Raw genomic sequence first — 18,624 nt, 5'->3', positions numbered from 1 at the left:
GCTAATAACATCAATTTGTTACGAGAAAAGGACAAGAAGTATTTTCAAAAGAAAAAAAAAGAGGAATGCTGTAAGTTAAAAAGGGGGAAAAATCAGTGTATAAGAGCGAGCAAGTTTAATAGTATAGCCAACTACTAACTCTAATTTATCTATAGTCAATCTAATAGCTCATTCATACAATAGTTAAATAGTACCCTATTAATATCTGGTTCCACCTGTCATACACACCCTGCGTCTTGGAGTCCGTGCTGCAGCTAGCTATAAATCTGTAACACGCTGCCATTCTCTCTCCTTATTTATCTCCTTAAAATATGTTTAAGGCTGGTTTATAGCATGCTATTGTACCTGCTCTAATGACCAAGTGGTTATTTACCGGCAGTAGGCCCCGTTCAACGACGACCGAGCCACCACCGAGGTCCGACCCCCAAACGCCACACACACGAAAACACATCCCACGCGGCGGCGTGACACGCGCGAATCGCCGGAGACCTCGCCGGAGGTGGCGAGCTCGGGTGCCGGCGATCTCCTCCCCGGGGGCGGCGTCCGTCCATGGCTCGTCGGTCCTCCTCCTCCTCGTCGTCGTCGGGGGCGTGGCGGTACCTCAACCCGGCGTATTACCTCAAGCGGCCGAAGCGCCTCGCCCTCCTCTTCTTCGTCTTCGTCGCCGCCACCTTCGCCTTCTGGGATCGACAGTCGCTCGTCCGCGAGTACGAGGTTCGCGCCTCCTCTCCCACCCGTTGAAGTTCCCCTGATCCGGGTTGAGGCGGCGGGGATCTGACCGGTTTTGCTGCCCGCCTTAGCTTCGGATTTCCTTTTTTTTTTGTTTGTTGTGGTGATGATTGGTCGCTGGATCTGAGTATCGAGAGCTTGTGCGGGTGGTTTTGGGACATGTGCGCTTGCGGAGCAGAGTGTGGTTTTTCCAGGATTCAGGATCCAGTCTTCGTTTTTGTTGTGTTCTGTGGATTACTGGTGGGACGAGAATCTGGAAGTTTGCAAATCAACCACATGGAGTGCATTCTGGTTAGCTCAGCTGTGATGATAATTCGGTTAAAATGTTCGAACTCTTTCAGTGTTAGTTTAAGGATTAGTGGAGGTACTCGGCCACTCTTGGTACAGTGAGATTTTCGTAGTCTCGATTTCTCTCTCGTTAAATTAAGTAAATGGGAAGGTCTGAACTATTCCTATTTATTTCAGGTGGAAGTAAAGTTTTACGTTTCTATGTTTTAGGACTAATAGAAGGTGTAGATTTGGAGAACTGGGTTATTTTATGCTCTTTGATGTGTTAGTTTACAGCATACTCACTGAGATTGGTGTAGTCTAAAAAATCTAAAAATTTCTGTTTTGTGATTATTTTAGAGGAGGATATCATCACAAATTCCTATAGTGTTATGTATTTTGAGGAGAAAACAAATGTCAGAGATGTAGTTGGTGTTATGTCAATTTAAGTTTGACAAGATGAGATTAAGGTTAGGTTGTTTTTTCCCACTTGTTCATTGAGGCTTGTAAGTAATCAGCTAATTTGAAGGATACCACACATGAGTCATGAATGTATATTTTGAGCAATTTTCATCCTTTGGATTTATCAAGTCAATCTAGCTCTTCTGTAAACCATAAGAAAACATGGATTAGTTGGTCTGTTTGAAAATCACATGGGTCTGTTGGGCTGTTGGCATGTTTTATTTCAGTTTGAGTCAACTCATATCTTATCTCCTGGAGTATGCATATACTTTTGATATTCCTCTGTTCATTCTTATTGTTTGAGTTCCTTGTAGAATTTAGAACTTAAAAGTACAAATGTAAGGTATGCTATCTGAAAGGTGCCTCATCACCATCTTGAATTGTTCATTCTGAAGTGCTACAGATGAATGGCTTTAAATTATACTTGTGAAAGTGCAAGGTACTCCCTCCGGTTCCATATTAATTGACGTTTTGGACAAGGTTGAGGTCAAACTTTTATAACTTTGACCATTAATAACTTTAAAAATATTTGGTTTAAAAGAACTAGAACAACATATATAGATTTGTCTTTTAAAGTACTATAATAAAAGTAAACATGCATTTATTAATTATATATATTATAATAGAAAAGTAAGATTAAAGATGTATCTTGTAGACCGTGTCATTGTCCAAAACGTCAATTAAAATGGAACCGGAGGGAGTAGGGTATTTGCGAGGTTGTCTTAAATGCTGCTTGTTGAACAGCTCAGTCTAGTGCTAGTAAATGCAAATGAATATACGGATGGCAGATATTGGGTTGTACAGGAAAATATCTTGCAGTTCAGATTCAACGATTTTCTGTTGAATAAAGATATCGCAGTTATGATTTAGTTCTCCACTATTGATGGCTTCAAAGCTCCAGGAATATTACCTTGTTTCCTACACTTACTTTGTTCTGTTATCCTCAATTTCAGTCAGAAATTTCTCGATTGGATGATGAAGTAAATCAGTTGCGTGACCAGGTAAAGTTTGTTCTGAAATGCGGTGCTGGTTTACTTAACTTTTAATCCAGCTTTAAAAAAAATCTTTGTTTCTTGTATAGTTAAGAAAGGCTGGAGTTCATCTGGATGAAAATCCAACAGGTGGCAAAGTATCCAGAGAAAAGCTTGTAGAAATTGATCCTATTAATAATGAAAGGAGAGAAAAGGTTAAGGAGGCTATGGCCCATGCTTGGAATTCCTATGTGAAGTATGCCTGGGGAATGGATGAACTTCAGGTTTGTTTAGTCAACATTCTGTTATTTCTATTGCCCTTCTAACTTATCTGAGTGAGCTCTGAAGTGTCTTCTGTATTTTTCTTTGTTCAAATTATTTTCCAGCCACAATCAAAGAATGGTGTCAATAGCTTTGGTGGTCTCGGGGCAACTCTTGTGGACTCACTTGATACACTGTATATAATGGGCCTAAAGGATGAATTTCAGAGGGCCAGAGAGTGAGTTTAACTATTTTTTCACCATACAGAATGTACATAATGCTTCCTCATGCGCTTTAATTTGGTCCATTCACGACAGAGACTTCTATTAGATTTTAGGTTTCTCATATTAACATTCAATACTTCAGACTAAACCTGTGTCTGCTTCATCCTTTAATATTCCGTGATGTTAAAATATGGCATTCCCTAATTTAGAAAGTAAACTTATTTGTCATTTAGGTATTTTAGGCTTTTAGCAATGAATGCGTCTCTTTATCCCTTGTGATATAAGGAAATCGGAATTTCTTGTTTACTTCTTTAGGCATTCAGTTTGTTTCATCTATTCATGTGATAAATGGCTTTTATGAGTATATTTTGTTTAGCACTTTTTTTATTATTTATATCTTGTTAAGTTCTCTAATCTGCTTGTTTATAGCTCCATTACAGAGTGGAGTATTCCTCTAACAATTTGAGTATCTTCTTATGATTTATGTCATACTCTAATTTAGTCGGTGTCTATTTCATGATGCCAGCTGGGTGGCCGATTCACTAAGCTTTGACAAGGATTACGATGCAAGTGTCTTTGAAACGACCATAAGGTTGCCTTATAAGGTTTACTATTGTTGTAGTATTTTTTTTCTTAAAATATTTGACTTCTTTGATCGATGCTATGTAGGCAGACCACATTTTTTAGAACATAAAAGTATATCTATTTTTTTCTAAGTTTCTGTTTTATTTTTATATTCAGAGTTGTTGGAGGCCTCCTCAGTGCATATGATCTATCTGGTGACAAAGTATTTCTTGAGAAGGCCAAAGATATTACTGACCGTCTACTACCTGCTTGGGATACACCATCTGGTATCCCTTATAATAGAATCAACCTAGCTCATGGACGAGCCCATAATCCTGGATGGACCAATGTGAGTAATAGATTCTATTTTGCTAGTGGTAGTCAATTACATGGAGTGTTCCTTCTAAGCACACTGAAGCTTACAGCTAACTGTTTTAACCATGTTCACAGCATCCCATTTTTCTTCATAATGATGCAAACTTTGTTGTTCCTTTAGAGCTCTGTTTTCATTCGAGGGATTGAATCACATGTCATCACATACATCTTTATGATTAATTCATCATGTTTGTAATTTGTTTCAGCCCCTTATCTCCACAGTGATCAAATTAGAAGTTTTTTTAAAAAAACTGATCAAATTAGAAGTTTAATGTGATATTTACCAATATCTTTGTAAAAACACTTTTTTCTCGAATACGCAAGAGAGCTGCATAATCTTTATAAAAACACATCAATAATTGCTCAATGGATTGTTTATAAATGCATTTGACCTGAAACTATTTTCTCTCTCTTTGGATGGTGAACCATGTACATTGTGTGTTTCTGCAGGGTGATAGTATCCTTGCTGATTCTGGCACGGAGCAACTTGAATTTATAGCTTTGTCACAGAGGACTGGTGATCCCAAGTATCAACAAAAGGTTCTACAGATTACTCATATTTCATACATCCTGCCAGTTTTATGCAATTATCTTGGTAAATTAAGTGCAACCAGTTGTGTGCAAAACATGGCTTCTATTTCCTTCCTCGAATAAGAAGAAGAGGGGGTAGAACACGCGTGCAAAACCAAACACGCACACACTGAGTTCTAGGAACCATGCGTGTCACAAACCCGACCACAAACACAAACAGAAAAAATGACCATGACCCACAAACCAAACCACGACGTGAGACTAACCACCTGGCTCTTGACTCTTGAGCAAGCAAAAAGGACCTTGTAATCATATATAATAGAGTAAATTTCAGAAAACTGCAACTTTAGTGACAAATGTATCAGTTTGCTGCAACTTTAGCGACATGTTTCAGTTTGCTGCAACAATAGCACGGGAAATTATCACAAAACTGCAACTTTTACGTTATATGCTGCTACAGTTGTCACATATATGTACTGTAGCAGCATATAACGTAAAAGTTGCAGTTTTGTGATAATTTTCCACGCTATTGTTGCAGCAAACTGAAACATGTCGCTCATGTTGCAGCAAACTGATAGTTTTGTCACTAAAGTTGCAGTTTTCTGAAATTTACTCTATATAATACTTTGATTGTTCCCTTTGTTGTTGATGTGCATGCATGCATCCCTTTTTCACTTGATGCTATGGTCATAACCACTGGAACCAAATCTCCTTGATGCCTCCTTTTGTGACACACATAAGTACTCAAATCATGACTGCGGGAATAAATGATTTTTTGTGATAGTTCATAAGTCATATTTAAAGTGTTTTATTTTCTGGATGGCCTTCAAAATCATAGCCTTCTTCATATACAAATGTTCTTCCCCTGAAAAGTTCTTGAATTTAGCTTGACCCCAGTATTGTGGGTTAAGTATATATACTGACTTCTCTCTATCAGATGACGCCAGGTTTGCTTTAGATCTCCTTTCAAGAATAAAATAGTGTCTCAAAGAAAAGGCTGTTATAAGTTGGAAATAGAAAATATATCCAAATCATAATCAATTTGATTATATTGGTCCTACTTATAGATCCTAAATAACCTTGTTCCTTATCCTATTTATTTGACATGCTATTGCATGGATCAAATCAATTGGTATGAGTTCCATCAAAAACTTTGATCCCTAATGTAAATTTGTATCCTACATCATTGGTTTATGTTGGCCCGTACTTATTTATTACTGCCTTTTCTTTTAATGTTTATAATATTTTGCTAACCAGTGTGCGTAAGCAAAGCCCTACAAAAAATGGCATCTGCCCGTATATAATTTATATAAATTTAAATCCTGCCTGAAAATCTCTTTTTGGCTTTCTTAATATTGAACTCACAGTTTGGCCTGATACAATACAATTTTAGGCAGAGAATGTCATCAGACAGCTTCAGAAGATATACCCAAGCGATGGCTTACTCCCTATATACATAAACCCTCATTCAGGAACTGCGTCGTACTCAACAATTACATTTGGTGCAATGGGAGATAGGTTATACTTCTATTCTCACTTATTCAAACAAGCTATTTCCTTCCTGAAAACATAGTGGTCCTTCTGTGATTAACATTAGTACTTTCCATGTTAATTTGTGCAAATCTTTAAGCAACTTGCTCTATTGGATTGTTCATAGATTTTCTGTTGCATACCCTAATTTTAGTGAGTGTAGAATGATTGAAAAATGGAGCTAACTACATTTGTGGTTCAGCTTCTACGAGTACTTGCTCAAGGTTTGGGTCCAGGGGAATAAAACTGAGCATGTAAAGCATTACAGGTTTGAGCCTATAAGCCTCACTTTTCACCTTTTCATATTCCCTTCACTGATTTCTTTTACTGGAAATTCCATACAGTTTCATTTAGCATGTTGATAACTGTTTATATGATTTTTGACTAGACAAATGTGGGAGACATCAATGGAAGGCCTACTAAGCTTGACCAAAAAAACTACACCCTCTAATTACTACTACATTTGCGAGAAGAATGGTGGTTCATTGTCTGACAAGGTAAATAATCCCATTCGGTTGGCTGTAATCAACAAGAGGATCATTTGGACTTAACTTTCATTCTCTCTCGGGAGTTCTCACTGGTTCGGCTTGTGACTAGCACAGATGGATGAGCTTGCATGTTTTGCCCCTGGTATGCTGGCACTGGGGGCCTCTGGCTATGAGGAGACTGAAAAGGCTGAAGAAATTATGAATCTTGCGAAAGAGGTAGGTCCTTTAGGAATTCTCACTTTTGTATATTCAAAGTCTTAAATCCTTATTTGTTAACTAGATACTTAAAGAATTTTTATCTTCATGTCTAATATTCTTTTCGTTCTATGAAATTTTTATCTTCATGTCTAATATTCTTTTCGTTCTATGAACTTTAATGTGCATGAAGTCTCATAGTCAACTCATATCCAAATCGATCAATTACAGACATGGTTTTTTGTTGATATAATTTTTTGTTCTCTTCTTAGCTTGCTCGGACCTGTTATAACTTCTACCAAACAACTCCTACAAAGTTGGCTGGGGAGAATTATTTTTTCCATACTGGACAGGTAGCAAGGCAGCTCTTATTTTATTCTCTATAATAATCACGTACTATTCCATCATTTATCTCTAAATGATAGCTTCTTAATTTAGGATATGAACGTGGGCACATCATGGAATATCCTGAGACCTGAGACTGTCGAATCACTTATGTACTTGTGGCGTCTTACGGGGAACAAAACATACCAAGACTGGGGGTGGGACATATTCCAGGCATTTGAAAAGAACTCCCGCATAGAATCTGGTTACGTTGGGCTGAGAGATGTAAGTTTTTTTTAATTGTTTTTATGATAGCATCCATACTTAAATTCCCACTGAGCGCTAGTGTAAGACTTACACAAATTCTTGTCAAATATTTTGGTCTCCAGGTGAATACTGGCGAGAAGGATAACATGATGCAAAGCTTCTTCCTAGCAGAGACTCTCAAGTACCTATACCTCCTGTTCTCTCCTCCATCAGTCATATCCTTCGATGAGTGGGTCTTCAATACCGAAGCCCACCCATTGCGAATTGTTCCTTTAAATGACAATAGCAAAGCCCACTCAGTTGGCATTGCAACACCGACGGTACGACCGTTCGGGAGGAAGCAGGGGAAACAAGAGTAGATTTGAACCATAGAGCACATGAATTTTTCATCTGCCCTCTGATTTTTGACCTGCCTGATGCAAGGTTCTGACAGGAGCAGCGATTCTGCCTATAGCAGTATAAGGGCTGAAAGTCATGGCAATAGGCTGTTTAGGCAACGGAATTATAGGTAGAGCACGATGAGATATTCTGGGGCACATTGAAACTTCAGAGTATAAATCGAAGACCAATAACCCCATGAAAGTTTATATTTCTGTACTTGTTTGCGCTCCCTGCATTATTGATCTGTCATGTAAATCTAACAGTGTCCATATGTTGTTGGTTACACGGGGGCTTCCGTGGAGTTGTATTTTCATTACGTGGCCCGACTTGTGACATTTTGAAACACGGTCTATAAAAACGGATTGCATTTTACTTCCCCACTAGACTCTTGCTACGAGAAAAAGGATGCTCCAAGCCTAGCCCTTCGAGAGGTAGCGAATGTTGTGAACCCCCTGGGTGAGCATCCATATATGGGTTTAACCATTTGATTGAGTGCCATTATGGATTTATGGTACCTATCTCTATCACAAAATATTTTCCCAAAATAGTTTTATTTTGAGTAAATTTTAGAAAACTACATTAGTGACAAAACTATCAGTTTGCTGCAACATTAGTGATCTATTTTAGTTTATTGTAACAATAGCATGAGAAATTATCATAAAACTGTAACTTTTCGTGATATGCTGATACAGTTTGTCACCTACATGTCCTGTAGCAGCATAGCACGTAAAAGTTTGTAGTTTTGTGATAATTTCCCACGTTATTGTTGCAACAAACTGAAATAAGTCACTAATGTTGTAGCAAACCGATAGTTTTGCTATTGTTGCAGCAAACTGAAACAAGTCACTAATGTTGTAGCAAAACGATAGTTTTGTCACTATAGTTATAGTTTTCTGAAATTTACTCTTTTATTTTTCACACATCTTATACGTACCAATAAAAACTATTGTTCTTTTTTTTAATCAAATCTCAATGCAATTGCCTTTTGCTTTAACTAGTCCTAATGCATTTGTTCTCATTTTCACAAACTCAAATACAATGATTGCTTGAAAGATAAAGTTATTTCAAGATAATAAGACGGTGAAAAATAAAATTATTTTGGGATGGGGTATGAATTTAGACGAGTATCAAGATTTAGCTTCACAAATCCATAGATTAGATTCGTGATTTCGTTGGTAACATTTGAATGAATTATTGTATTTATATATTTTAGATGAAATATAAAATTTCAAACTACTATAATTTAACATATAAATTTTAAGTCTAATATTATAATTTTAAAATCTAGAGCTGTGCCTTTTAATTGCCAATTGCGGCTACAACGCTCCCACGTAAGACAGCGGGTGGCCTCGGTGACGCGTCAGCCAGTCTCTCACTCTCTCTACGGACTACGGGCATGCATCAATTGCATCAAACGTGCGCGCCTCAACAACGGGCCGGCGCCGAATTTCTTTCATGCTGCGCGTCGGCATCAAACCTGCTCGTTCATGCACAGATGCACTGACCAGTTGCCATCGCGTCGTCGCCTCCTGAGAGTCTGGTCTGCCCAAACGTGGGAAATATCGTCCAGACAGTGAGAGGCAGTAGAAGCTGTACAAGGGATCAACCGTGTGAACTTCTTATACCGCGCTTGCAGATAAGCGCTGATTTGCAGAATCTTTTAATTTGTCCTAACCAAACTGTGTTGCTGGCTGATTTACACCGCGGTAGCTGCTTAATCCAACACGCGTGCATCTCACGTCTTGTACTGATTACCAGTTTCTGAAAACAAGTTCAGCAATTTGGTTTGGTTTAATTGGCGAGTTTTTGAGCTACATACATGCAATGCAACCACCACCACTGGTCCTCTGGCAGCATGATTAATTAGGCCTAATGCATGGTCAACAAATCATGCATGTTCCTCGAAAAAAAAAATCATGCATGTGACACAGTGACAGAGGTCCCCGGCCTCTTCGCTTGAAATGGAAACGAAAACTGAGATCACGTTCTTGGACGGAAGCTTTGGTCAACAAAACATGCATGCATGTAACACATGCGATGCAACTTTCGGCCTTTCGCCATTTTCCTTCTCCAGGAACAATGCTGCAATTCTTAACGTGAAGAAGCAAGCGTACGGCGTACCCAGATTGACCCATAAATTAGCAGTACGTGCAAACTCTTAAGCATTTTTTCTACAACTACTATCTACGTCTAAAATATAAGAGAATTCACATATATAATAATACATGGATAAAATCATTTACAGTATGGACAAGATATTTAGGTCAATAGAAGAGTGTAAGTATGGCATGGTTCAGTTTCCAACTTTTTTTTAAAACTTTCAACTTTTCCAGCATTAAAACTTTTCTACTCACACAAACTTTTAATTTTTCCATCACATTGTTCTAATTTTAACCAAACTTTCAATTTTAACGTGAACTTAACACACCTAACCATATCCCTTTCCACATGCCGTATTCGGGTGAAGCTTCCAGCGTGGAATAACAATAGTATAGTCCACAGCTAGCCTTGCTTGCTTGCCTGACATTTTCACACGTCCATGTCACCCTTGGTCTAATGGTCTGTCAAAAATTCCAGATCATGTTAGTGTTGACATTAACAGACAGATATGTTGACAGTCACATTGCAAACAACGTGTGAAGCAAAAGCTATGGGAAAAATAAAAAAGACCACAAAGAAACCAGCCAGCTGGACAAAGCTGACTATCCCTCGTGACTTGGATGCTTGGCTCACAGCCTATACTCACAAATTTTGACAATTCGACCATTTGAAAAAACTAATTTTACAAACAAACCATCGCCAAAACTTATTTCAAAAGTGATCCTTTAGTTCAGCGCCAAATCGTGTGGCGCTGAACTTAGACACCTCAGCACCACGTCAACTGGCGCTGAATGCCATGCCACCGTGGATGGAAGGCTGAGTCAACATGCCAACGGACATTCAGCGCCGTGCTATTTGGTGTTGAGGTGTCTAAATTCAGCGCCACACGATTTGGCGTTGAACAAAAGGGTTATTTTTGAAATAAGTTTTGATGAGGGTTCATTTGTAAAATTAGATTTTTCAAAGGGTTAAATTGTCAAAATTTGTGGCCTACCCTGGCCAAACCTCAACATCACAGCTATCCCTTTTTCGCGTGAAACTTTTTGTTTCGTTCCTACGCATGATTATCCGCTTATCGTAGTACTACAACAAGAGCTGCAGATCATTATCCAAAAAAAAAGAGCTGTAGATTGTTTGTACTACGAACCCATCACCTCGCACGCCTTTTACCCACTGTCACTATTATAACACTCACTGTCACCTAGAAAAGATTTTTTTTTTCGTAGACGAGGGTCCCTCTAGACTGTTCGCACTTGCAAAATTCGTTTCTCCTAAAAGTACAACTTTCGCATACACACCGTACACGTTTATTTTACCGACATGTAAAAATACATATTTTTACTTGCATACACCTTAGGGGGTGTTTGGAAGAGAGGGACAAGCCCCTCTCACAAAACGACAAGGACTCAGGTGGATCACCCACTACTTACCTATGAAAATCCATTTTGATCGTACGAAAAAATCGTCCTGTAGTAGTGTGTCCCATGGTAAGAAAAAAAAGACAAAATGGGGAAAAGCAAGTACGTGGCCGCGGATAAGCACGGCGTACTTTACAACCTCAAAAGGAGGGCCGAGCCGTGGCCCGTGGGGCGCGCCACCGATCGATCCGCGCGGCTGCTGGTCACGGCGCACGCATGTACGCACGCACGACGCCGCACGGTACGCGCGCGCGCGGGCGGGAGAGGCCGGGATCAGGGGGACCAGGGGGCGGGCGGGCGCTGTGGCTGCAACAACCGTGACGACGTCGCGCTCGTGCACGTACGGGTGCGGGACCAGCTGCTGCTGCGGGCACGGTCCCGGTCCCGGGCGGTTGGTGGCGGGGATGCGCGATGGATGGGAGAGGCGACGGGACGAGGGATGGATGGATGGATCGGTCGGTCTTTCGGGCGTCCCCGCAAGCTGCGTGCCGGTTGGGCGAGGCAAACGTACGGCGACCGTTCGTACGTTGATGCTCCGCAGGATGTGTGTATCTCGTTTTCGTGTGGCCCAGCGGAGGTGTATCGTGCAACAAACGTCAGATTAGGGTGTGTTAGGTGGAAGCAGATTGGATGGAAAAGTCCTTCGTTTTTTTATACACATTCCTCAAATAGCTAAACGAATATATCAAAGTTAATTTAAAAAATATATTAATATAACTTTTAAGTATCTCGTTTGTGTATCTTCTCAGTCTTCTCTAATTCTCTAATCTCAAAAACTCCCAAGAGAGTACCCCTCTGTCCTTAAAGAAAGTTTAATCATATCTATAAACATGAGCAATTATATGTCTAGAAAGTGTGGAGATGAAAACTATCCTAGGCATTAGTGTAAAATCAAACTAAACATGCTATTGGGTTAAGAAGTTTCAGATGAACGTAATAGCTAAAAAAATGAAGCTTTCATTTTAAGAACCAGAACATAAACATAAGCGATAGACTGAACGCCAATGTAATCTCGACTGTTCATATTTAAAATTAAAATTTTATGGGACAGAGGGTGTGCCTCCCTAGTGCCTCCTTACCTACATAATTCTTGTAGGCACAAAACCAAAAGGCGTTGCAATTAAGTTGATTGTTGTTAAAAGACTAGGATGTTAGCTAGGCCGATAGCTGGATGAGCAGAAAACCTTGTGATCGATCGATGGAGGTTTAAGCAAAGTGGTATATGCGCTCGGATATCCGCAGTTCCACCCGCACGTGACTGCATAATACCGTGATCGACGCTAGTATAGCTAACGCTCCCCATCACGCATGGAAGCTTAACATGGCCGTTCTAATTAACAAAAGGCAAAAGCGTACAGCGTAGGCTTTTCTTTCACGTCACCACGCGTACGCGAAGAGGGAAGAGCAAATTACACTATCGATAAAACTGCTGACTCCAGATACGACGGAAAAGCGCACGCTGGCCCGCCGACCCCTCCTCTCCTTGAAGAAAAAAGAGGCAGAATCGCGGCACATGCGCATGCTCTCTTACCCATACGCGGATCCCCCCTGCCACGCACGCACGCGCCGCCCGTGCAGCCGAGCAGATGCACCGAGCAAAATGCTCCCCTCCCCCTGCACCACAGCCCCCGTCTCGCGCGCGCACGCGTCCATTGCGCTTTCGCTCCCCCACCTTGTCCGCTCGCCTCGCTATATATGCGGCCACTTCAACCCAAGCAACCACCAGCCTGGCCTATCTTCCTCGTCCTCTTCCTCCTCCTCCTCCTGCCTAGCCTATTTTGCTTTGGTCGATTGCTGCTGCTGTGGTGGTGGTGGACTGGTGGTGGCGGCTAGCGAGATAATAAGAGTGACTGGATAGGATGGCGACGACGGTGGCGGCGATGTGCGGGGCGGCGGAGGAGCGGGTGGTGGGGACGCACAAGGCGCCCGGGGCGTGCCCGCGGTGCGGCGGCGCGGTGGTGGCCACCGACGTCGAGAGCGAGCGCCGCATCCTCTGCCTCCCGCTCTGCGTCAAGAGCAAGCGCAAGTACTCCTGCTCCAGGTGCCTCCGCCGCCTCGTCACCCTCTACAGCTAGACAAAACTTCTTGCTACTCATCGCAGTGGTTGATTTCTTGATTAGGTTCATTTGCCCTTGATTAATTAAGGATAATCCATCCTTCCTTCCTAGCTCTCGTCTCGGCTAGCTAGTGTGTGTTCTTCTTGTAGCAGTACTACTAGTTGATAGGGACTAGCTAGCTGATCATCGACCGATGGATTAATGTTTCGTCTGGTGCGATCAACCGTGGGTCTAATCTTGCGATCAGCGGACAGCAGATGTGCCCTACATGTGCATCACGTGACGCTGTGCGTGCCTGGCGCTTTTTGTGTTGGTATGTTTGTAAAATTGTAAATAAAAAAAATGTAAATCAGGTGTAACTATGTGTTCCAGTGTCTTGTATTTACTCCTCCAGTAGTGAAAACTGAGTGACTAACGTTCTAAGCTTTAATCCGTTCTCAATTAAGTTGCTACCAAGAATCCAAGATAGCCATGCTTGTATTGTACTTCTTGTCTTAAAGGAGTATATACAACTTACTTTTGTGGGAGATCCTGATTGATAAAGGCGTGACTTTTACAAGTCGTGGAATTATGCCGTTAGCACAACTCCTTTTCTGTGAAGAAGACTCGAACAGAAGTGGCAAATACCACCTACATATGCCATGGCCCATGCGACAAATGAATTTCATTGGGAAGTTTTTCACGCTCATCTTGTCTAAAAGCATAGGAATTTTACCGAAATCACGAAATGTCACACCAGTTGGGACAGAAAACACTATACTAGCTACTCCAGCTGTTTCAGAACGGCGCTTGCACCTTGACATGGCAAAACCCCGTCGATCAGCTCAAGTTGCAAAAGTGAGCTTTCGGCTATAATAAGAATGGACCCCGAACCTCATATGGGCACCTGTACTGATGTACATTGCCTTACTGCTAGAATAAGACAGTGCATCGTGACTGTGCAGTGAAATGGAGCTGCTCTTGTTGGTAGTACTCAGTACTACCTCCGTTTAAAAAATACACTAGCTCTTTCTCCACCTACCAATTTCTCTCTTTTTAATCATCATAGCTTTCCTCTAATCAATTTTATATATTTTCTTAATATCCGTGTCAACCTAAAGTATATCTCTTTTTGCGGAGGGAGTAGCTCGTGAGTCGATGCTCTACACACTGCACTATTCTAAAGTATATACTCACTCTGTTCAGATTCGTCGTAATAGAATGTGTCAGTGGGTTTGTTTCTATGGAACCGAATGAGTAGGAGTTGTCAGTTGTCACTGACAAGTACTCTGTGGAGGCATGGTGACATGCTCCCAGCATGGTAGTTAGTCCGTCCGTTGGTTGCTTTGGCCCGCCCTTTCCCTTACCGCGCGCATCACGTAAACATCCCCGGAATCCGGTGCCCTGATGCTATCCTGCTGCGCTGCGGCCACGGCCGATGGATGCGTGTGCGTCTGCCGGTTTAATAGCGGCCGGTAATTGTATTCGACCGTGTCCGCCTCACTCCTCTCGTCATCTCATCCATCGAGAGAACAACAGCTAACTCAGACTGCTGGCCGCACATATCCTGCATTCCTGCTCTTAGTGAAAGTTGATCAGCACGTGAGCCACCCGAACAGCAGTAGCTTGGTTGCACCAAATAATCCTACACTAGATATTAATCTGTAATTGCCAGCCGACCAATCTGAACTCGGAATCGTGCGAAAGCACAAGGGATATACTGTCACTTGCTTCTTTTGAATTAGTAGCATGTAGCACCCACCGGGGAAAGTGCATGCATGCATATATAGATATGTTTGTTTAATTTACTTTACCAGCTTGTAGATTTGCAATTCATCCACGACGCCGTTTCTATTTGTGGATAGAATAAGGTGAGCTTTGCGTGACTAATTTAAGCTAAATTATCTTGATTAAACTTCAGGGAAAGGGACGTATTATTAGGCAAATTGAGGCAGATAAGGACTGGACCACCCTGTCAAGTTCGATCAGCCCGTAGAATTTGTGTCTCACCCGTTGCCAAATCATACTGTTCGTTCCCTGCCGAAATGTGTACTTGCTGTCTAAGTAACGACCAAACCGAGATCGCGCATTTTTGCACGTGGATTCAGGAATATTGCACACCGCAGCCATCGAGCGGTTGACCAAACCAAAGTGTGACATCATGCATGAGACGTAAACCATGTAGTAGCTAGAAAAATGATACTGCTCGTGTTCTACAAAAGACTCAGTCTTCGTATAGTCACTGCTGCTGATGCTGACGCCTCTACTGGAAGTCTGGAACAAACAGGAAAAAAGGAAGTTCCCATGCGAGGAGATCGATCGATCGATCGATCGTCAACTCCTACCTCTGCTGATGCTGCTAATTAGTCGTAGCTTGATGAAGTGAAACTCTGCACGGCCGGCGACAGCAACGGGCGGCGCCGTACGTTGCTGTTTTGCAGCCGCCAGCCGAGGTGCACGCGCGCCGAACCGACAGCAGACAGGGTCGCCGTCGCCGACTTCTTTGATCGCGTCTCGTCTCCGGCGAGGCGGCAATCTCCCTGCCCCCAAAAAGAAGGGTGCAGAACAGGGTTTGGACATCTGACCACCTCGCCACCAGGGGTTGGCAAAACAACGGGAGGTGTCCTCTTTGTCGGGGAGAGGATAAAACGGCTCTACATCTCGTCGCTGAGTGCAGATATACGAAAAGGATTTGGAACCTCGTAGCGACGTGGATAGGCTTCCAACAATCGGAACCTCGTCATTGGGGGGTGACCCAATCGGTCAAAAATTGGTGGGAGATGTTGGCTTCGGTGCTTGGTGTACCCAAGAAGGTGTTGGAAATATAGTCATATTTCAGCATATTTTAATCCAAAATAAGACAATAATCATGGCATGAACAATGTGGGGTGATCTAGTGATAAAATCTAACATAACCAGGAGCATGTTTAAGATATAATAACAATCATCATCATACAAATAACGCAATAGAATTGCTACTAACAAAGATATCAAAAATTGAATTAACAGTAAGCGAATGTTATACCCTGTGAATGTCCCTCCGCTGGATTGTGAGGCAAAACTGCCTCCGTTGATGTCGTCGTTCACAGCGGCTCCGGCTCCCGGCGCGCCATCTCCAGGTGTAGCGGCGGCGGCTCCAGGTGCGCCAGACATGGTGGACGACGACAAACAGAACAGAAGACGAGAGCAGTCGTGCGGAAGCATTCCCCAAAAACCTGATCACCCGCCTACCCGGTGCAGATCTCAGGCGAAGGTGTGGTTCCGGAGTCCCTGCTCGTTCCGATCTCTCGTGCACGCAAGTGATCAGAAGCGGGGAAGCAGAACAGCAGCAGCTCAGGCGTGCGCAAGGAGGAGGAGGAAGAACACCAAATGGAAAGTGAGCAGCCGCATCTGATCGGATTCAATCTTTCCTTATAGCGCAAGAGCGATATCCCCAAAAACCTAATCACCCGCCTACCCGGTGCTCGTTCCGATCTCTCGTGCGCGCAAGTGATCAGAAGCGGGGAAACACAACAGTAGCAGCTCAGGCGTGCGAAAGGAGGAGGAGGAAGAACACCAGATGGAAAGTGACCAGCCGCATCTGATCGGATTCAATCTTTCCTTATAGCGCAGGAGCGATATCCGCACGATCAATTGGAACGCCACGCTCGGCTCGGCTCGGCGCGCGCGCGCGTGTGGCTTTTCGATCCCCACCTCAACCGGTCAACAAGTAGACTCCAATAACTCCCTATTTAAGTTGAGATACTCCTCTTTTATTCCTAAGGTGGTATTATTATTCTTTACATTTATTATGGGCCTTTGAGATTTAATAGAAGCCCATTTATTCTAACAGAAGGGACTCCGTTCCCTTATCCTTCTCATTGTTTGGGAAATTTGGAAGGAGCAAAACCGGCGGATTTTTGAGCACAAGGAGGCCGCGACCTCGAACCTCCTCGCGAAGATTAAAGAAGAGGCTGGCATGTGGGCCTTGGCCAGTGCTAAGAGCCTTAGAGAGATTATTCCACGCTTTATATAGTGTACAGTTTTTCCAGTTTTTGCTTTCCTTTTTTTTCTTAGGGGTTGTATTTTCTCCTGCTATATTTAATGAATAAGCACACCCTTATGCTGGTTCCGTTAAAAAAAAAGGGTGCAGGAATGTTCAGGGGAAGAAAAGGTTAGCATCCGTGCATGCCAGGTGGTCGACATCGACCACTAGCTAATTAACTACACGTCGCTGTTACACTACAGCGGTTAAACTTCGTGGCAAGATCACAGATTCACGGCTCACAATGCATGGAACACGTTGGGTCAGCTAACTACAGTTTAAAGTGTCTGCAAAATATAGGAGCTTGCCAATCATCCGGCAGAAAAATGGCTTGAATTAGCAGATAGATGCATGCGTGTGCACAAGCTCTTTGTAAGAGGTGGGTATAGAGATCGGCATACGACGGCATTAGGCGTCGCCTCACGGGAAAAAAAAATAATCAGAGTATATCTCGGGTCCTATTCAGACAGATACTGAAACAAATGGAGGAATTGCCTACTAACATGAAAGGGCCTCGCCAGAAAATCCTACAGAAAATAGGACCATGTGGATTCTGCAGTTTGCACGAGTTCAGGTTTCTAGCAAAATACAAACAACAGAAGGAAAAAAGAAAATTAGTAGACCCGTCTTGTGTACAGCAAGAGAACAGAGACGTGTAGGCACTAGGCAGGCACAACCACACAAGGCAATATCCACAGAACACAGAATACAGTAAACAATATACTGAGAACATAGCGTGACGCACAGAGAAAACTAGTACACAAGTTCGAAGAGTTGGGAACGAGTCAAATTTGTGCATATTATCCGTAGCAAATCATCAAGCAACTGATACAAGTTATCTACATACATTTAAAAATAAAGATATATCATATATAGGGAAAGTACCAGTGGTGTGATAGTAAAATCGTGTGTACATGACTCTACTCACAAGGGTTCAAATTCTGATATCCACGAATATTACGTATATGTAGATGGGCTTTCAACAAAATTTTAGTGAGATTAGAGATGTGCAGCTGGTTTTCGTCTCTTAAAGCATAAGCATATGTTAGGGAATGTATTCACGGGACGTGAGTGTGATGTTATATGTGTAATGGTGCGCGCGCTATAATCTGGAGTAAGAAAAAAAAGGACATATGCTCGTCATTTTCATCAGCAAATGTCTCTGTGTTCGCTTGCAAAAGTTAGCACAGCATCATTAATCTCTACACCACAAGGATTAGGCCCTCCGGGCCTTTGTTTTAATCTTAAGAAGGAATACCATGGTTATATGGGCCGGCGAAGCAGTACAATGGGCCTAAAAGTGCAAAGCATAAACTTTTCTTCTAAAAATTTATCAAATATAATACAACATAATTGTAGTGTAATTATAACGTAACTTGTATAATAAAATTATAATGTACAGTGCATGTAACTTTCACGTAATTTTAAACCGTAAGATTTATTTCCTAATCCGTGCAAACGAGGATGGAAAAACCAC

General features: G+C 42.1%; 1 protein-coding gene across 1 annotated transcript; it reads left to right on the top strand.

Moving 5' to 3' along the window:
- The first annotated feature begins 392 nt into the window (after window positions 1-392).
- On the top strand, window positions 393-7,945 carry LOC127771020 (mannosyl-oligosaccharide 1,2-alpha-mannosidase MNS1-like). Its single transcript, XM_052296818.1, has 14 exons — window positions 393-714; window positions 2,412-2,459; window positions 2,540-2,713; window positions 2,816-2,928; window positions 3,441-3,506; window positions 3,656-3,827; window positions 4,304-4,393; window positions 5,778-5,902; window positions 6,117-6,182; window positions 6,303-6,411; window positions 6,517-6,618; window positions 6,870-6,950; window positions 7,036-7,206; window positions 7,311-7,945. Exons 1-14 carry the CDS (start codon window positions 550-552, stop codon window positions 7,545-7,547), a joined length of 1,719 nt encoding a protein of 572 aa, XP_052152778.1. The 5' UTR covers window positions 393-549; the 3' UTR covers window positions 7,548-7,945.
- Window positions 7,946-18,624: the final 10,679 nt, after the last annotated feature.

Source organism: Oryza glaberrima, chromosome 4 (genome assembly GCF_000147395.1).
Source record: "Oryza glaberrima chromosome 4, OglaRS2, whole genome shotgun sequence".
NCBI lineage: Eukaryota > Viridiplantae > Streptophyta > Magnoliopsida > Poales > Poaceae > Oryza > Oryza glaberrima.
This window is presented reverse-complemented; position numbering and strand designations above follow the sequence as displayed.

Excerpts from the sequence above, each read along its gene's own strand:
- LOC127771020 (XM_052296818.1), top strand. The coding sequence starts at position 550 with ATGGCTCGTCGGTCCTCCTCCTCCTCGTCGTCGTCGGGGGCGTGGCGG. Across the intron at positions 6,412-6,516 it reads GTGGTTCATTGTCTGACAAG|ATGGATGAGCTTGCATGTTT; the intron begins GTAAATAATCCC and ends TGACTAGCACAG. Across the intron at positions 6,951-7,035 it reads ATTTTTTCCATACTGGACAG|GATATGAACGTGGGCACATC; the intron begins GTAGCAAGGCAG and ends TTCTTAATTTAG.